The following is an 18,715-nucleotide window of genomic DNA, read 5'->3' on the forward strand; positions in this document are numbered from 1 at the left end:
GCACATTAGGTTAAAAAAAAATCCACTAAAAGCATATATATGTATGTAACCCCTAACCCTAACCTTACTTCCAAAACACTTTAGGATTGTATGCTTTTCCTAAGAAAAAACAGGCACAGGCTGCATTTGAACTGTCACACACATCTACGCTTTGGCACGAGCCCCGTGTCCGTGCAGCCCCGTCCAACCCACAGGCCTGAAATGGAAACACTTGAACGTGAATCCACGTTGTGCTAAAGCAGTGAATGGTTCTCATCGACAGTAATGAAACAAATCATTGATTCAATGAATGAATTTAGTTGGTTGAAAATTTCCATGTAAAGAAGATGACTCCTTCAAATCAGGTTGAGATTTTATAAAAATTCACATTCTGTAAATCAGCTTTCACAGTTAAACAGACGGGGCTGAGCCTTACGGAGAATCAGATACACAAAGCATTTCACTTCTTTCTTTTCTAAATGTTTCCAAGTGTTTAAAACACCGTTTTACCTACAGTTCATTGTACTCCAGAACCTGTGAAGGATCTCCACCAAGGTCGAGTTGGCTTAGCTAAGCCCTGGTTTGTCACAAGAACAAGTCTGAAAGACCCAAGCCAAATGGGAAATGAGTTTAAAGAGAAATTACTTGCAGAAGCAGCACTTGCTCTGGGTTGGTTTGGCGTGGTGTTCCTTTTCCCCAGGTACAGGCTTAACTTCTCTCACTGGCTGTAGCCAAGTTAACAGATAAATGCACCAGCAAAATACTCTACATTTTCAATTAAAAAAAAATATCTTGAAACAAATGTGTTTCCCCCCCAACCTTCCCAGATCCTGCGTCTGAAGAGACGGGAATCAATACAAACACATAATGGCTGGTTTAAAATACACCAAGTAAAAACTGAATTTGCTATTAACCATTTGCAGAAGAGGCAAAGTAGCAGTTATACAAATTACACAAAATCTACTGTAATTCTTACATTAGTATAAAGTGATTTCACTGAAGGAATTATTTCAATAGTTCACATTACAGTTAAGATAGAAGGGGTGTGTCAAATGCTGACACCTTGTTAATATCATCTAGCCTAGATTACACACGACAGTTTTAAGAAAGGACCATTAAATGATCTACATCTGTAACATGTTATTGGCCTTAAAAAAAACAAAAAAATCAATCACTTGCAATACCTCACAGAATCTTCACTTTAAAGCACGACCACCGTGTCAGAGTCCTGTCAAATAACCTGCAGAGTAGTGGAGCATCTGCTACGAGTGCTCAACCCTCACTTGAGTGACCAGGCACCAGTCGGTTTCATCTGAGAAAAAAATTCAAGTAAGACTAAGCTGTGCTGGCTTGTGGAGCGCGGCCGCTTCATGTGCTGGAGGTCCACACATGCATTTGTTTTGCTATTTGGTGCACGTAACCAATGTCAGGTCTCTGATCCGGATCGGGGTATATGCACATGCTGACCAGCTCCCGCAGCTGAAACACAGAAAACAGGCAAATGTGAACGATCTGCGCATTTCCGACCGGGAAAGGCACCGGGTACGGTTGACGAGTCCCGGGCAGGAGCTGCAGCCTCGGCCGCAGACGCTCCCGGGCGGTTGCAGCGTGTCCTGTGTCCCCAGCCTACAGAAGGACCAGGAAGAACCTTTTCCATCAAACCTTCAGCACTGAGGATTTGAATCTGCCACAAACCCCAGCGGATTTTAGGTCCCCGTGACAAGCGCTATGGGGGGTTCGCTGGGGCTCTGTGGAGAACGCACTGAGACGGGGATGCTGAGCTGAGCTCTGCACCACAGCTGCGCTGCCCCTTCCACAGCCAACCCGCTAACCGGCCGCTTCAGCGGCTTTAATGCACCAAGTCTGAACAGCACTCGTGTATCTTAAAATACTGGAGCAGGGCTGCCAAACACCAGTGTTTCCTGAAAACCTTTGTGAAGAAGAGAAACTGGTCATTGATTATGTGTAATAAATAAAATGCAGAAGGGCTGAAGTCTCCCCACCTTCCAACCCTCTTTATTGTGCACATGAAAGATTGTAGCTTTTAATTATACAGACTCTGAAAGCTGCTCGTACCCCCGAGGCACCAGGAGAAACAGCCTTGAGCCTCTGATCTTCTCACATCCTCCCAGTAGCCACGGTGCCAATTATTTTAATGGTAATTAAAAGCATGACCATAGAGCTATCAAGCACACGGCTTCAGCTGCATTACTGAGTGTCCTCGACGAGGTTTCAGCTCCGGATAGAACGAGGCCCCGGGCTGCGCCCGCGCCCGGCCCACGTTGCTGTGGGGTTCCTGGGGGCAGCACGGCTGCGCAGGCAGGACAGACAGACGGGCAGGACAGACAGACGGGCAGGACTGGCAGCAAGGACACAGTCCCTGCCCCCACCTCTGTCACACCACGTGCAACACAAAGCCCTGAACCAGGCCTGAGCAAACCCGGCTCCACTGCTCCCAGGGCAGGGGCTGCTGCCTCCGTAACCGCTGAGACCCCAATGGTTTGACAGGCACCTCCGCCCCGATCCGACGAGATCACCACAGGACGCCCACAAGTGAAAATGCCTCTAAAGCTCCGAGCGGAGCCTGCGCTGTCAGGACGGCGTGTCCGACCGCAGCTGCGCTCCCACGCCACGGCACTCACAGCCTGGCAAGTTCCGTCCTGTCCGTGGCCAGGACGGCACAGGCCTCTCACCAGCATCTCCACGGAACTGGCAGCCCCAGCCTTGATAAGCACCGCCAACCACTATCTCCAATTACTAGCAAATTTGTTCCCGATATAGAAAACTAATCCTGGCTGGAGTCCCAGCTCCTCCTGCTACAAGCAGCACGGCAGTTGATCATGGGAGGATTTGGACTGGTTTGCCACAACAGGCTACAGAGAGGAGCAGCACTGACACACCGCTAAAGCAGGCATGCTCCAACAAACGCTCTGCCTTGTTCACCTAAAACAACGGCGCAACTAAAACATTCACGTGATCAGCAGTCAGCCTACAGCCACAACTTCGCTCTGCGGCCGCATCACCGAGGTCAAGGGGAGACACGTCGATGGCTCCGGCGCATCACAAGGTTTGGGCAGCGCGGCCTCATCCCCAGCGCCCGCGGGCAGGAGGATGGAAAGGCTTTACTGCTTCCCCGCGTCACTGACAAACCTGCGGCAGCGGTAATATTAGTGGTGATAAAGACTCTGCCCTTTCAATCTAAAATGGAGACATTCGCTCTCGCGGGAAGACGCGATGTCTCGATGGAAACAACCACCCACCCACCGGCCGCAGGAAGAACAAACTCCTGGTGCAACTTGCTGCTGCCGGCAGCGGCCTCTGCCCGCCGAGCCTGCCTGCACCTTCGCCGGGAGACACCAACACACCTTCTCCCTTCACTGCCTGCCCCAAAAGCATCTGAAAATCCAAACTCTTAAAGAATATACTAAAGCGAACATTGTTCGTGGTGGAGTCACGTTCTAACACTCACAACCGTGGAGCTCTGTGCGGTTGCAGGGAGAAGCGGCAGCTCGTGCGGCGGGATGAGCTCCAGCCAGCGGCACAGCCGCCCTCAGACTTTGTCAAGCGTTCTGTTAATAGCGCACGAACACCATCTGGAGTCGAGTTCTCTGGGACCTGGCGCCTTTGAGCTTTAAACCATCCTTCTCACCCTGGATTGTATCACTGCACTACACACACTCTTTAGCACTGCCAGAGGGAAGCAAACAGACAGTAATTGTAAAGACAGGAAACACATCTGTCAACTTACACTAATTCCTGCTGCCAGCGGCGTCTCCTGGAACACGAGCTGCAGCAGCGCGGCAAACGGCAGCGCCGAGCGGGACCCGCCGCGCCGCAGCTCGGGGGGGAAGGAACCTTACAGATCCACTCTTCCAGAACAGTTCTCAAACAACCTTCTTGCATGAGATACTCAGCAAGTACAAACTAAGAAAAATGCTAAAAGAGTGGTACAGGGTCCCTGTCGGTGGAAACCAGACCCCTGCCGCCACACGTGTATTCCCCTGCATCCCGCCTCTGGCCGTGCAGCTCCGAGGTAGAATAAAGCAAAAGAAAACCCTCAAAAGGATATAGTGAACATTTAAAATTACATGGGCCATTTCCTTTCAAACAGAAGGCAACCGTAACTGGATGAGGAGGTAAGAAAATCAGCTGGTTTGTACAGGTAAGGGAAAAAAAAAAACCCCGAACAACTCATTCAAAAGGCCCTGAACAAAATCACCACTCATGTTTGCAGCTGAAGTGAAACATCGCCCAGCAAACATGCACAGGGACAGGTTTTTTATATATTCCAGTTCAGTGACTGCTCTCCATCTCTCGCTTTCATAGGCACAAAATCCAGACTTCAAAAAGCCCTGTACAGCTGCTCTGTAGGTGCTTATTGCTTTCCTCCCCTCCCCATCTTTTTCTTAAACAGAACCTTTCCCCCCTTGTTACCCACTGAAGACTTCACGAACAAGAGAAGCTCTGGTTTATGCTGCTATTTCAAGGGACAGGAGGCGAAGGAGAGGGTTTCCCATGGCTCCTTGTTGGGTTTTGCCAGTGTCACAGACTTTCAGTTTCAAAATACTCCCCATGTTAAGAAATCTCCTTTTCCCGCAATTCAGCTGTTAATAGTCACCCAGCACAGAGGGTCCCCCGGGTGCTCCGGCCACCCCGCTCCCACTCCCCCGCACGGCCGCTCCCGTTCACCTTCTCAGAATAATGTTCGGCTGGAAGAGGCGGGTAGTCACATTGCTCTATTTTCTGGCACAGAGAAAACAGGTTCATCTTATCTCCATAGAAAGGACTCTGGAGAGCTGCCATCTGGAGACAAAAAAGAGAACATATTTCAGAAATGCAGAGGATTTAACGGCCCCCAGAACTGCAGCTGGGGTGTCTTACCAAAACTTCATTACCATGGACACATCCAAGTACCAAGCAAGGCAGGACACATCAAGATAAACTATCCTTGGTTTAAATCACAAGCTTATCTTTTAAATCGTTTAATGTTATTACCTTTCTTCCTTGCTTATTTGCAGCCACGCTGGTTGCCCTGCGAAATCAGCAGCTCAGGGCAGGTGTTGCTTGTGACCGAAGCCCCGCCAGCTCGTGGCCTTTTGCAAGTTTTTGAAGGCAAAAAGTGAAGTTGCACCATCATGGTGATCACAGTAACAGTGGAAAAAATTACAGACTCCAATTAGAGACACTGATCTCCAATTAGAGATTGATAGCTGACTGCTCTCAATCGGTTAAACCAAAACCGGAGAGCCCAACATGCAAGGTTGTTCCAAGCAAAACACTAATGGGCACATCAGCAAAGGCACTGAAGGCAATCAAGGGTTAAACAGGGTCTCTGAGATTTCAAAAAAACCACCAATAACGCCAGTAAGATTGAAAGGGACATTCAATTCCCATTCACTTATCTTTCCAAGTTTAGTTAAGCAGTCAATTGTACAAGGGGAGGGATGAGGAGGACGCAGCCCGGGGTTTGGGGTGGTAAATGCAGGGACAGGGTGGCAGGAGCTGCAGCCACGGGCGCTCCAGACATCGCTCTAACACTGTTGGGATGCTACAGCGGGGTTTGTCTCTGACATTTTGATTAGAGCAATTACCGCCGGACAGCTACATCTCCATTTAAAATGACCACCATGCAGTATGACTGGTTAAAAAATACATATATCTAGGAATCACTGTTAGAGTTTAAATTGATTGTCTTCCCAGAACTGCTGAAGTTGTTGCTTGAAGCTATATTCTAGGAATTAACAACTTATTTTTATCCCCTCCAAGTTATCTTGCTGACAGATATCTACAGGAAGTGAGGGATGAAGACAGTTACTACTGTATTGATAAGATTTAATAAAAATCACTGTACGATTATCAACGTCAAAGTTAAGCGGTGCTATGTGGCATCACATCCAGCCCCTCAGTGTGCCCTGAGCGGATTCCAGTGGACACGCGTGGCTCTCAAGGCAATTTGTACATTAAATCTCTCTGCAGATTATCTACACAATCTAGCCAGAGAAATATCCGAAGTGACTCATAACCAAACAAACATCGCTGCCTTACTTTTAAGCCAAATGGAAAAACATTCTTGTTACAAGAAATTAGTCACGATAAAATGCAGCTCCTTCAGAGACAGAAGAACTTGATCTTTCATTTTTTGAATTCTCAAAAGTTTAAAAAAAGTCAAGTAGCTGTTTATCTTCTGAACACAAATCGGGAACTCTGAGATCTCACCGCTCGTGTTCACCAAATCAAGGCTTATCTACGCAGGAAGTAAATTTCAAAACGCTTCACCTGCCCAATCTTTGACGTTAGTGCAGGACTGCTGCTCCTACTAGGGAATTATGTTTAGTGCGCAATTAAGTCAGCGTCTTGTAACATAAGGAGCACCAAGACTCCTGTGCCATAAGGGACCATATTGCCTGCAACTAAAACGTATCTTAGCACAACGCTCCATACTTCTCTCTGCATGGATGGGGAATGTCCAGCAGAGCCCCGGAGCAGCCCGGCACCGCGGTGGCATCTCATGGCACTGTGGTGGCACCTTGCGGCACAGCGGTGGCACCTGGGTCACCTGGGAGCGCACCCAGCAGGCACCGAGCTGCGTGACACGAGTGTTCTGCCCCAAACACAGAAACACTGACAAGTTGTGGGAAAATTTACCTATGGACCATATTGTCATAAAAGGCTTAGCCGTAGTAGTTGCCACATCTGATGTCCACACAAAACAACTGACATTTCTGTTTATTCTCTAATTCCATGTGGTTATGAGAAGTTGTAGTGGGAAGCAAAATGTCGACAGTTCACATAATTTGTTATCCAAAGAGGATGTGAGCAATATTCCTATTACTAAATATCCCAGGGAGTTTTAGTTCTCTGGGCTGGGGTAAAAGCTTTTGAAATGGTGACGTGCACTGTCACTTGGACTCAAAGATGCATACATTCAGAAAAAGATGGAGATGAGATGATAAATGAGTACACGACTGTTCAGTGCCCTGTGATCCCTGCTAAAAATGAAACCGCAAAACTCACAAGTACTGTTAGAAAATCGTAGCACTTATTTTCAAAAGAAATGTAATAGCTTTTAAGAAAAAGTTGCACACTGAGTGCACAGTTCATACAAACTGTGCCTGCTTTGTATCTGCGCATTTGGCTAGAAGACAACGCACAACTGGAAACAATTCCAGCTGGAGTCTAATGTAAAGCTAGAGAAACTCTAAGTACTGAGCTGTACGGCACAATCCCTTCGCTGGCCATGCTCAAGAGGCACGTGATGAGCACAAGATGCGTTAACTCTTCATTAGGTTTCTCAACACTTAAGCTAAATTAAGTCTGACCTACTCAAGTCCTTTACTGCATTGTGTGGTTAAGACAAACCAGAAAAAAAAACAGTTAGAAGATACTTGCCTCATACAATAAACAGCCCAAAGACCAGATATCGGATTTAAAGTTATAGCCGTTTTCATGTATTCTTTCTGGGGACATATAGTATGGAGTTCCCACTGTAAAAAACAAACAAACAAGGAGTTATCATCTTAAAAAGGGACTCTGCAACCTGTATTATACAGACGTTTGACTTCATTAAAGGATTAGGTTTAGCACGAATACCTAGTTAGAAGAGATTGGCACAAAAATTGGGAAAGAAATTGTGGTTTCAAAGGTGTAGAACCAAATACGTCATCACACACAGAGCTAGAGGGCTGCTGAACGTTACTGAACGTATCTGCTGTATTTCTGGCAGCCGAGGAAGGTTTTCTTCCCCTCCCAGTCTCCCAAAAACCTTCAGAGTCTCAGATGGACAGAGTGACAGTAAAGGATCCTCCCCTGGTTCACTCAAGGGCAGGGACGCGCAGGGCAGGTGTGACTGTAACCGCTACAGCACGAAGCCCCGAGCGCGGCACACGCGGCTCCAGGCGGCACACGCGGCTCCGGACGGACGGGACCGCTCCGGGAGCTCAGGAGAGCAACGGCAGCGGAGGTGGAAGCACCAAACCCAGCGCCGCCACACAGGCGTTAAAACCTTCTGAAAGAACCAAGATAGTAAATCCAAACTTTCAAATACTGCTCCAACTTGCAGCCACATCAGAAGCTGCGGGATGTCTATGTACTCCCAGAACCCTGTATTTTATCAAAAGAAATTTACTCCAGCATTTTGGACAGGAGTTACAGGAAATTATTAATAAATTCCTTACCTCAAAAGGTTCTTTTTAAAATCCTAAATAAGTTTCAGTTGTGGTACCAAAAATACAAGACATCCTGGCAGCCTCAACTACATCAAATAATCCTCAGATATATCATTTATTAAAACATCCAAGGACTTTACATGCTCTCTTTTCTCCTGCTTCCCCTGCTTGCCCGTCCCCTGTCAATTTTTTTTTTTGCTTTTGGCATTCCAGTGTATCCTTCTCCTAATTAAAGACCTTTCCTCACAAGATGGCAAATGTTTAATTTGCCTGTAACATTCAGTTTACAATTTCTCCATTTGAAAAGCTGCCTGCAGACAGCTGCAAGACTAACAAGCAGCTGAAGGATGGTGTGAGGGGAAGAGCAGGCAGCACCTTCCCCGACGTCCCTAAGGGGGGTTTGCACACTGCGGGGAACCAATGAGTTCTGGGGGAGAAAGCACCAGCTCCCTGCAAGGCAAACTCAGCACTGCCGAGCGCAGAGACCCCAGCACAACGCTGCTGCCGCCAGCACGACACCTCAACAGAGCCACCCCGGGGTCCCCCAGCTCAGACCACACCGTGCCGAGTCCACCCGAGCCCGGTATCGTGTTCCAGTACCTATTCCGGCTTAAATTCTCAAGGTATTTTCTTTCTCTGGGGTGAAAAGTCAGCAGCTCACCTCCAAACAAGCCCAACAACTGCCCCCATCCCAAACCAACAGCCTTCAGACTTTATTCCACATTACTGTCATGCATCTATATGCCCAAACCTTGAGTCTACTGAGCCTCAATGATTTTTACTCAGAGCTGTTCAGATATGTAGCACATAATGAGAAATTAATCCTATGGCATTAGTGTGAAACATGTTACAGGAATATATATATATATATATATATATATATATAAAAATATATATATATATAAATCCGCTTCCCAAAACAGGCCAAGTACCCAGGAAAGGGATCACATCCCTCACTGGCTCCTTTAGTTGGTTCCCCAGGACTTTCAGTAACCAGCTGCCCTGTGTGATAAACTCAACTTGTGCATGCAGGTCATTCAAATAAGGAATTACTTCATTTTCAAGGTGAAGAGTACCCTAATGAGAAATTACTTTTTTGCAAATTCCTACAACACAGGAAACACAGCCCATGGAGATTATTGTATTTCCATGGTCAGTAATGGAACATCCAGCCTGGGACACGCCGAACCAACACTGTCGCAGATCCGGCTGGTTTTACTTGCCAGTGCAAGGCCTCTCTGCACAGAGGAGACCCGCGTTCTCTTAACAGTTAATAATTTTTAACAAACTGCACAGATTAACTTCGCAGAACACCAGGAGCAGTCAGGACTCATTCAGAGAATCCAACAGGGCTTTCCGTGGATCTCTCCCATGTGCATGCAGATGCACGCGACGGACAGTACAGCTCTCCAAGTAATTTGCACACAGTTGCCAGATTTCTGTACAAGAACTGACTTGGTTGGAATAGCACCGATTCATTTTCCTGCTTAAAAACATGCAGCTGCAGAAGACGTGGACTCATTATGTGGAATTCCTGAAGACGGTTTCGGGAGTCCCCGCTGAGCACCAGTACATAAGACACTTTCCTGCCCTCGGCTCCTCGGTGCTGCTGCTGTTCCGGCTCTGCCCGGGAGCTCCCGGCGCAGGTGAAGCCGGAGCCGCTGCCGCCGTCACCCCCAGCAGAGCCGGGAGCTGAGGGGACGTGAGGATCCCTCCCGCTCCTGCTCCCCAGAGCCTTCGTGCTCCTGAGCGCCGGTGCCGGGGCGGCCTCCGGCCGTTGTTCTGGGTCACTTGCATGACAAGCTCAGAGCAAATAATAACGTGTGGGCTCTAAAGTTATGGCCTTGCCTTCCATGTTAGCAGGGGTCTACTTGGTAGACTAACATTGTCATTTCAGATAATGCCTTAAAACGACCTTTGATCAAAGCAGAATGACAGGGTTTATAATACGGATGAGTGCGTTATAGTCCGTATTTGATTTTCCGTGCATTAGTCTGTTCCATTATATTAACAGGTCTGTGGAACAGTCCACGCCTGAGCTAATTTTATGAAGGATACCTTGCACATTTACCTATCATTACTGTAGTGTTGTCAGCAAATGTACGAACAAGCAGGTCTCCGCATTTCAAAACTGATGCATTAATATTTAAATAACTGTCATGATAAAAGACTGACAAGCCCAATTCCCTTTATGGCCTGTCCAACATTACACGGGAATTTTCTGTAATGAGCATCTTCTAGAAAACCACACAAGGCTTCCAGTGCAATCAGTCAGGGCTCACCATTGCATTACATTAGTCAATTTGACAAGAACAGTCTAATCAGAGACGATTAATCAGAAACTTTCTTTGGTATTTGCCTTGCTGAAAATACAAAAATATTGTTCAGATTCGATATGAATCACCACTAGTGGAGTAATGCCTTTAAAGTTACAAAGGTCACAAGACGGTAAAGAAGATGACGACTAAGGAAGCATCTTCCCATTGTGTTCCTGAAGGTCAAACACTTTCCTTGTTCAGCGGCGCTGCCCAACGCTTCCCCCGCACCCAGCGCTGTGTGCGCAGCCCCAGCGCCGCCACACGCTAATTATTCCAAGTTGGATTAAGGGCAGAGTCTCTTGTTTCACCAGCAAAACACACGGGGAAAGGCAGCAAAGTTATTCCAGAAATAAAATGTAATTTCTTTCGCCTATAGCTGGAATGACACCCCCTGGCTGTGCACGCCAGCAACCCGCGTGCCAGGCAGCTGAGCTCCCCGGGAAACCCATCCTGAGCCGCACGGCAGCAGCGACGCAAGACCCAATTCCTGCTGGTAGGAGGGTCTACCAGAGTCTCTCCCACTGCACTCAATGCACCACAGCTGGGCGCCCCCCCCCGCCACCCCTGCACCTTTGGACACATCCTCACTACGCTGAAATCACTGCAAAATATTCCCCAATATTTTCACAGTCTCTGTATGTTTTTTCAAGTGCTATAAAAATAAGCATCTCCTGAAATTAATCAAGCTCCAGAGCCATCTTTGGCTGTGAAGCACAAGTGATAAGGAATGCTTTTATTGTTCCACCTTCCCCAGCACCTTCCAGATAATCTTTAATACTGAGCCGAACAGCGTTTCTGAATCTATCACTTTCTCACAGCAGGGAACAGAGTTCTGAATATGAAAGAGCCTAACAAATTCTGACCTTTATTGTATCTTTACAGAGTATTCCCAGTTTCAAACCAAGAGATATCAGAGCACAAGGCGGGCCTCAAAGGGGTAGTGCTGATTAAAGCATCCCTTCCTTCTAGAGATGTTCCACTCCTGTCAAAACAAACTTTGCAATGTTTTGAAACACTTGTGATATTTGAAACATGTCACTACAAATGAAAAAGGCAAAGAACTCTGCTCGAAAACCTGCGATGCCATCCATGAGTACCAAAAAAACAGGTACTCTTAAAAATAACTATAAAGTAGTTCCAGAATTATTAACTTTGCTTTAGCATGTACGACACATTATTATATATTCCATGAACGTACATACAGTTGAGTAAAGTATTTTAATGTGTTTTAATAGCTGGTGGTGCAAACACAGCAGGGAAGCGATTCCACTTGAAAAGGCAAGTCCACAACTCTCACCTGCCTCATCTCTCCAGACACGCTGGGGGTTACCCAGAAAACTGGCGGCATTATTTAAAGCAGCCTAGCTCATAAGTATCTGTTTCTAAACATTTACATTCCTTGGGCTATATTTCCAATGAGAAGGCTGAGGTCTTTTTCCAGAAGGAGAATTTGGGAATCAGCTCAACCTCTGGGAATCGGCTGAAGTGAAACAGTGGGCAAAGGCACTGAAGTGCACTCCAAACTCCTCCTGAGCTCAGCGTGAGGTGTCCCCTCTGATTGTTTCAAGGGAGGGGGAAAGAAAAATGTTACAAATATTAAATCTACTTGTCCTTGCAAAAGAGAATAAACATTTTGTGCATAATATTGCAGTTCTTTTTATAAGACCTGTTGCTCTAAGCTATTTTTTTATTATTACTATTTAATTACATACCCAACCCTGCCCAAAGTCTGTGTAGTTGTTGTTTGGTTGGTTTGCTCTTTCCTGTGGGCAGTACAACACACCTGCACTGACCCCGCAGCGATCTTTTCTTCAACAATACCATCCTCCAGGCACACAGCAAAAGGCCCAAATTTCTTAAAATGCACAGCAAACTGGCTGCAGAAATGTTAAACAGATTTCTTGTGTTCATTTTTTCTTAACAAGAACTGCTTACTAGTCCATTGAAGTACCGTGACTTGGTTCAGATGGGAAACTGGCTGGGCAAGCAAAAGGAAAGAAAAGACAAACAGTCCATTTGCACAAGAGCTCTTCCCACACCGCTCCAACCCGCCCGGTGAATCCACCGCACCCTCCAGGCACCGGCGGGTCCCTGGTGTCCAACACCCAGCGCGGCACTGGCACTCGGTGACACGGGAGGTGCCCTGGTTCCCCTCTCGCAGGTCTGCCCGCGGAGCTGTCCCAGGGGCCGGGGCTGTCCCTGCCCCACGGTCACCCGCTGCCCGTCCTGCCGCGGCCCCGAGCCCAGCGCCTGCCTGCATCTCATGAGCTGAGTATGGGCAAATCTTTCATTTTTCTTTCATTACCCCGGCATGTACTGTCACTTAATTTTTATGTATGCAATCCTTCCTGACAAATATGATCTGCTGCCTGGTAATTCGTCTGACGTTCATTCTGTTCCTTGCTCTAATTACAGCTCCCGTTCCTGACGCGGTGGCGGCCGCGCTGCCGCAGCCCAGTGGTACACCTGTCAGACGGGTTGTGCTACTGCCTAATGCCCTTTTATGCCAGTCTGATGGTAGCAAATACAACCGAAGAAAAAAAATCAGATGCATATATTTGCATAAGCCACTCGTTCAATTCATGGGTCAGCAGCCAGAGAAATGATGGTTCAGGGCGGTTGCCGGGGCAACGCAGCTCCGGGAAGCGCCCGCGTCGCCTGGGCCCGCGCGGGTACCACGCTCCGGTCTGCATCACTCACAGCTACTTAAACAAATGTCTTAATTAAACCCAAACCAAGATCAGGAGAATTCCTGCTGCTACAAAACCTATATGTCTGGCAAATTAAAAAACAAAAAAAAGCTTCAAGTCTGCCTGTTTTTTGATTGTGAAAATGTTGTTTCTACCTGGATACAAGAGCGACTGGAAATGGTGGTACGTCCATCCAGTGTCACTCCCTGCTAGTCCTTTGGCATTCTGCACCTTATGTCCCTGTTTCCAGGATGCTGTTGGTTTGAGGGAGGGCAAGGTTCGCGCAGAAAACACTTAACTCTTCCCACATGAGCTTTCTCAAGAGAGAGCAACCAAGGCAAAGGTCACAAGCTTGGCTCACGTGTGCAGCCACTTTCCAAGCCCCAATTTATTCTTATTAATATAATAAGTGCAGCAGTCAAACTAGATAAGATAATTAGACATGATCATATTTTTGCCTGTTCAGATGATGTGATTGTAACTTTCTGTGAAGAGGATTTATTTTCATTTATTAAGTACAGTGTGTGTATAACCCAGGATAGCTTTTGATGCAAAGGGACATCTACTATTTTATGAAAGTAAACTGTAGAAATGCCTTATTTTTTTGAGCACACACAAATAAAGCATGTATCTTCCTTTCCTGTGCACTGAGAAGCCCCAGTGCTTTTGGTGAGTATTATCAATTAAGTCTGCATGCATATAAGAAACAATCGAGCAAGACTCCTACTCAGTGGAGGAACCTGCACAAAGACAAATACTGAAGCAAGCACAGGATGTGTTCAGAACCAACTGAGCTAAATGTGAAGGAGCTTACACACTCAGAGCCAAGGTTCCTTTACTGCTGTACCACAGAAGTACCTCTGTGACTCAAAAAATGGAGACCCACTAACAAAAAGGGAAAATGAGCCACCTCTCAAGAGGTTACAGACACGGTGTTAAATACTTTATACCGTAAGACTTAAAGAATGAAGTGTATATACTATATACTGTTCTATAGCATTGTAATTAACGCTAACAGTAAAAATGAGGGAGAGAGGAATCCAGATGCTCCAGAGCAGTCAACTTAATTTCAATTCCCAGAAAAGTGCTGGAGGTATAATTATGCTACTTGTAAAACAGAAAAATGAACAAGAAATGAACCATCATCATGATTACAACTGATCCACAAAACATCATGACAAATGATATCATTTTTTTCTGTTATAAGGTAAGCAGCTTCAGAGGGAGTAAAACAGAACAATTTTACTGATTTTATCAAAGGCTTATGTAACTGTACTTATAAGTAGCCAAAGCAGAAGGAGGCTACTTCCAAGCCCTGCGGCCAGCCAATGGCTCCAGTGCTTCTGGGGGGCTCTGGACATGTCCCTCTCCTCAGCCAACAGTCACAACCCCTGGGCAGGGAAAGGCAGCTGATCCCCGTCTGCTGAGAACAGGGGTGCTGGCGGAACACCCGGCTCCAGTAGCAGAGTGCAGAGAAACATGTGATTTAGAGTGGAAAAGCTGCATTTGTTACGTTTGCTGTGCATCATACACTTACCAGGCCAGACATTCCAGGAAAAAAATATCAAGTGGAGTTTTAAAACAAAAACACCTTATTAATTCCATATGAAGAGTATTTAAAATAGCTATCATAGAAAACATAGTAAGCATCCACCGAATCAAGCTTCTGGCACAGCAAGGGACAGACAGCACTTCTCTGAGCATCACAGCTGATGACCGCACAAGTACCATCTTACCTAAGGAATGTGCTGCAGTGGTTTTAGAACTAAAAAACCGGCCTAATCCAAGATCTCCCAGCTTCACCACCCCTGTGGCTGTTATAAACACGTTGGCTGGTTTTATGTCTGCAAGAAGAAAAAGGTAAAAGGTCAAAGCCACAAAAGGTTATTTGGTTCTAATGCTGCAATAGAAACATAGCCTGGAGCGCTCTCTGTACAAAAGAGGCCCGAGCAGAACCGCGTTTCTTTACAGCTTTGATAGGCAGAATCTTCCAAGACTTCAAGCTCTGCACATACACAAAAATCAGAGTATAATTCCCAGCACGCAAGAAATACTAAGGAGGGAAAATGTAGGAAACAGCACAACAGAATCGAGGCAACCTCTTTGACTGATGGAAATCCAAGAAAGGAGTCTGCTGCTCTTTGGAAATGATAGTTCACTGCAGCAATCTGCCCTGCCCACCGCGGTCCCCTCAGGCCAAGGGCAAAGCACGGTCCCACGCGTACAGCACTTCGGGGCTCTGTACAGCCCAGGCTGTTCACAGAGTGTAAAACCAGCAGCAGCGCGGTGTCCCACGGGCCCCAGACCCGGTGTGCGCGGCTCCACGTGTCAGCCACCAGCTACAGACCCAGCGCAGTGCGACTGATAAACTGCACCAGGGGATGCGTAACGGAGCAAAAACGGTATCACACTGCTAAAAACAGAACTGTGAAAAATTCACTAATCCAAAAGGATAAAGGAAATAACAAGCAGCAGAGATTGACACTGGTGCCTTTTGGGATTTCTGCATTTCCCAGGTCAAGTCCTTCACAAAGCATTTCATTATGCTGAAAGAAGCAACAGAATTTTCACATAGAGCTCAAAGTTACAAAATGTTCTAAGACAAGAGATTCAAAAATAACTAATGAAAATGGAGAACAGGTTATGAGAGTGTGGGACATATTTGTATTAATATTTCAGAAAAGCTCACAAGACAGAAAAACTCTTCTCAACTCTCTAAGGTCACAGCTAATATAATGAAGACTATTTCTTAGAGTTCACTGTATCCAGTAGTCTCACCATTTTACTTCTGACACTTTCTAATGGCAAGTTTGACACTTCTACTTAACATCAGTGTCTGGAATACAAAGCAGCTCATCTTCCTAATACCACACTCACTCCGGACTGAACCCTTTAACAATGAGGCAGAGAGACAGAAGGAGAAATCCATCTTGCGAGCTCCAGCCTCTCTAAACATGCATTGGCTGAACATCAGCATAATTGTTTTTGAATGTAGGCGCTTACTAATTGGAACATTATATTATTATTCAGTGAAAAGAGACTGAATTAATGTTACCTCTGTGCATCACCCTGCGGGAGTGCATGTGTTCGACTGCACTGCATAGCTGCACAAAATATTTCCACACCGTCCTTTCCGGGATTAACCGTTTCTGCTTTTTAAAATACTGTGGGAGGAAATAAATAAAAGATCAGTGGAAGAAGCACCATTTTTGCCTCGTTCCCGGACCCGCGACCGGCGGCTGCAGGTTGCTCGTGTCTCCCAGCTCCGCAGCAGCATGACTTTTCTTCTGATGAGCTTTTGACTCCTCCTCTGTATGGAAACTTCAATGCAGTTCACTAATTAACTACTATTATGAAAAATATGCTTAAATAGGTTTGACATTTTTGAATGGACACCGATTATAATTAGCATTAATCTCCTTAATTACCTTGCAAAACATATTTGATGCCTCAAAACAACAAATGTTTCAAATATTTTGCCTTAAGTAACAAAAGATCATTAAAAAAATATAGTAAACATTCATTGTTGTATAGTCTATTAAAAACAATACGGAAATCTGTTTCCCCTTTTTAAGATGGCCAGAAGATCAATAAAGTATCCATGCTTCTTCTGTGATCAGGTAGAATAATATATTCTATTTCATGCATAATAGGAATATTAAATGAACTGAACTATCTCTAGTGAGGCAGGAAGACACCACTGATCAAGAGACACGCAGGTCTGGAAAAAGACCGTTTTGTTTGCATTTATGCAGCGCCAAGCGAAGCTGAGTCTGGATTCAGCGCAGCTCCGGGTGCTGAGGTCTCTCCAATGAAATACGCTGAGCACAGGGCACAGGGCGGCGCAGCAGGGGATGCTCCCTGCAACACGACGGCTTCTTCCCAGACAGCTCATTACAGGAATAAATAATGGGCCGCACTTCGGTCAAGGCGAATCGTTACAGCTCTTCAGCTACGCTTTTAGCCTTTCAGAACCATGCGACAGCAGAGCGTCCCCGCCCCTCCAAGCAGCCCAAAGTTGCGCTACTTCCTATCGCTGCTCCCCGACTTCTCATGGCTTCTTCCCACACTAGATACTGAGCCAGCTCTTCATCCAGGGCATTAACAAAACACGCTTACAATACGCTTCCAGAGATTTCAGATTCACCCTCATCACTTGATATACAAGCTGCACCTCTCCAGCATCGGACCCAGAGGATTTCCCGCAGCAGGATGTCAGAACAACAAAGGCAGGGAACTGGCTGTTGCCCCTTTCTGCATTTTGTGCTTTTTCCTCTCACTGCAGACATCTGATGTCCGTTGTCACGTTTTATATTTTACATGAAATGCTGTTACTGGTTTGTGTTTGACTCAAGTAATGGCAAATTTTCTTTTGCAGATCAGCTGTGAAGGGGCACGACCGTGCAATTCCCCAGGCAGCAAATCTGACAGATTGCAACAGTTCCAACCCAAAACTTGCTAGGGAGCACAGAGGAATTACAGAGGGTGATGGATAAAGTGTTATATACACGATAAATTTATTTAATTCTCATTAAAATATTTAAGAATGGATATGCAAGACCACAAGTGATGATTTTCTAAATGTCATGTCCAATAAGATCCGCCTGACATTTACAAGCAAGCCCCAACTCTCCCGTGGCTCTCCTGCAGCACTCCCTTACACCAGCTTTACAATGGCTCATAAATAATGCAGGCACCAGGGGCGTGACAAAGCCAGTCCCTGTTTTTATCGCCCTCGCACCTTCCAGCGTTGTTACTGCGGCTCCTCCCGCCTCGCTGCCACCGAAAACCCGCACGGAGGAAACGGCACTCCTGCGGTAACGCTGCGCTCAGGACACCTGCGCTCCCTCTTGGCTTTAGGAGGGTCTTTTCTTTATTAAAACAAACAAAAAAAAGAAATTCCAAGATTTGCACCAGTGGAAAAATATCATTTCTATAACCCTGAAAAACCCTTTGTCGTGCCTGCAGTAAACATGGGAGAAAATAGCCCATACTGGGCAGCACTGGCAAAAGAACAAAGTTACAGTGCTGTTCAAGGTGTCCACTTCAGAATCAACAAATTATGTTTTGGAAAAATGAAACTCCTATTTCTAATGACAGAAAATTAAATAGGCAACCCTGATAGATAAATGAACACAGCAGGGAAAGTTTAAACTAAAAGGTGTAAATGACCGAATAAAAAGGGGGGAGGGAGATATTTTATATTATAATATCTAACAACTATGTAGGTAAAACCTTTATAAGATAAGATTTAGAAGTTAAGCAAAATACTTGCACCTCCCAGGATGACGACAGCCCGAACTCCTGCTCACAGCCCTCGCCTTTTTCCATCTTTAACCACAACTACTAAAAGCCCGAGATGAACTGCAAGTTTCCCAGGATCTGCTGGGAAAAGGCTGAAACATCCAGGAAGCCACAAGAAAACAGAGAAAGACAAAAATACAGACGAGCTCTCCACAGCCCCAGTGGGCACAACTGACCCCGGCCTGGCGCCACGGGGCAGGAGCCAGAGTGCTGTGGGGCAGGAGCCAGAGTGCCACAGGGCAGGAGTCACTGCGCCACG

At 46.2% G+C, this 18,715-nt stretch overlaps 1 protein-coding gene across 3 annotated transcripts in view; it reads right to left on the minus strand.

Moving 5' to 3' along the window:
- Positions 1–277: 277 nt before the first annotated feature.
- Positions 278–18,715, minus strand: part of NEK6 (NIMA related kinase 6) — a 49,543-nt gene continuing 31,105 nt past the window's right edge. For all 3 annotated transcript variants that reach the window (XM_065035424.1, XM_065035425.1, XM_021280173.2), the window contains exons 6-10: positions 16,208–16,316; positions 14,889–14,996; positions 7,369–7,463; positions 4,669–4,782; positions 278–1,458 (exon numbers count right to left, since the gene is read on the minus strand). In XM_065035424.1, the coding sequence (XP_064891496.1) occupies positions 1,348–1,458; positions 4,669–4,782; positions 7,369–7,463; positions 14,889–14,996; positions 16,208–16,316 (537 nt within the window). In that variant the 3' untranslated portion in view covers positions 278–1,347. The remainder of the gene's footprint in view (positions 1,459–4,668; positions 4,783–7,368; positions 7,464–14,888; positions 14,997–16,207; positions 16,317–18,715) is intronic.

The sequence above is a fragment of the Columba livia genome, chromosome 19 (assembly GCF_036013475.1).
Source record: "Columba livia isolate bColLiv1 breed racing homer chromosome 19, bColLiv1.pat.W.v2, whole genome shotgun sequence".
Classification (NCBI taxonomy): Eukaryota; Metazoa; Chordata; class Aves; order Columbiformes; family Columbidae; genus Columba; species Columba livia.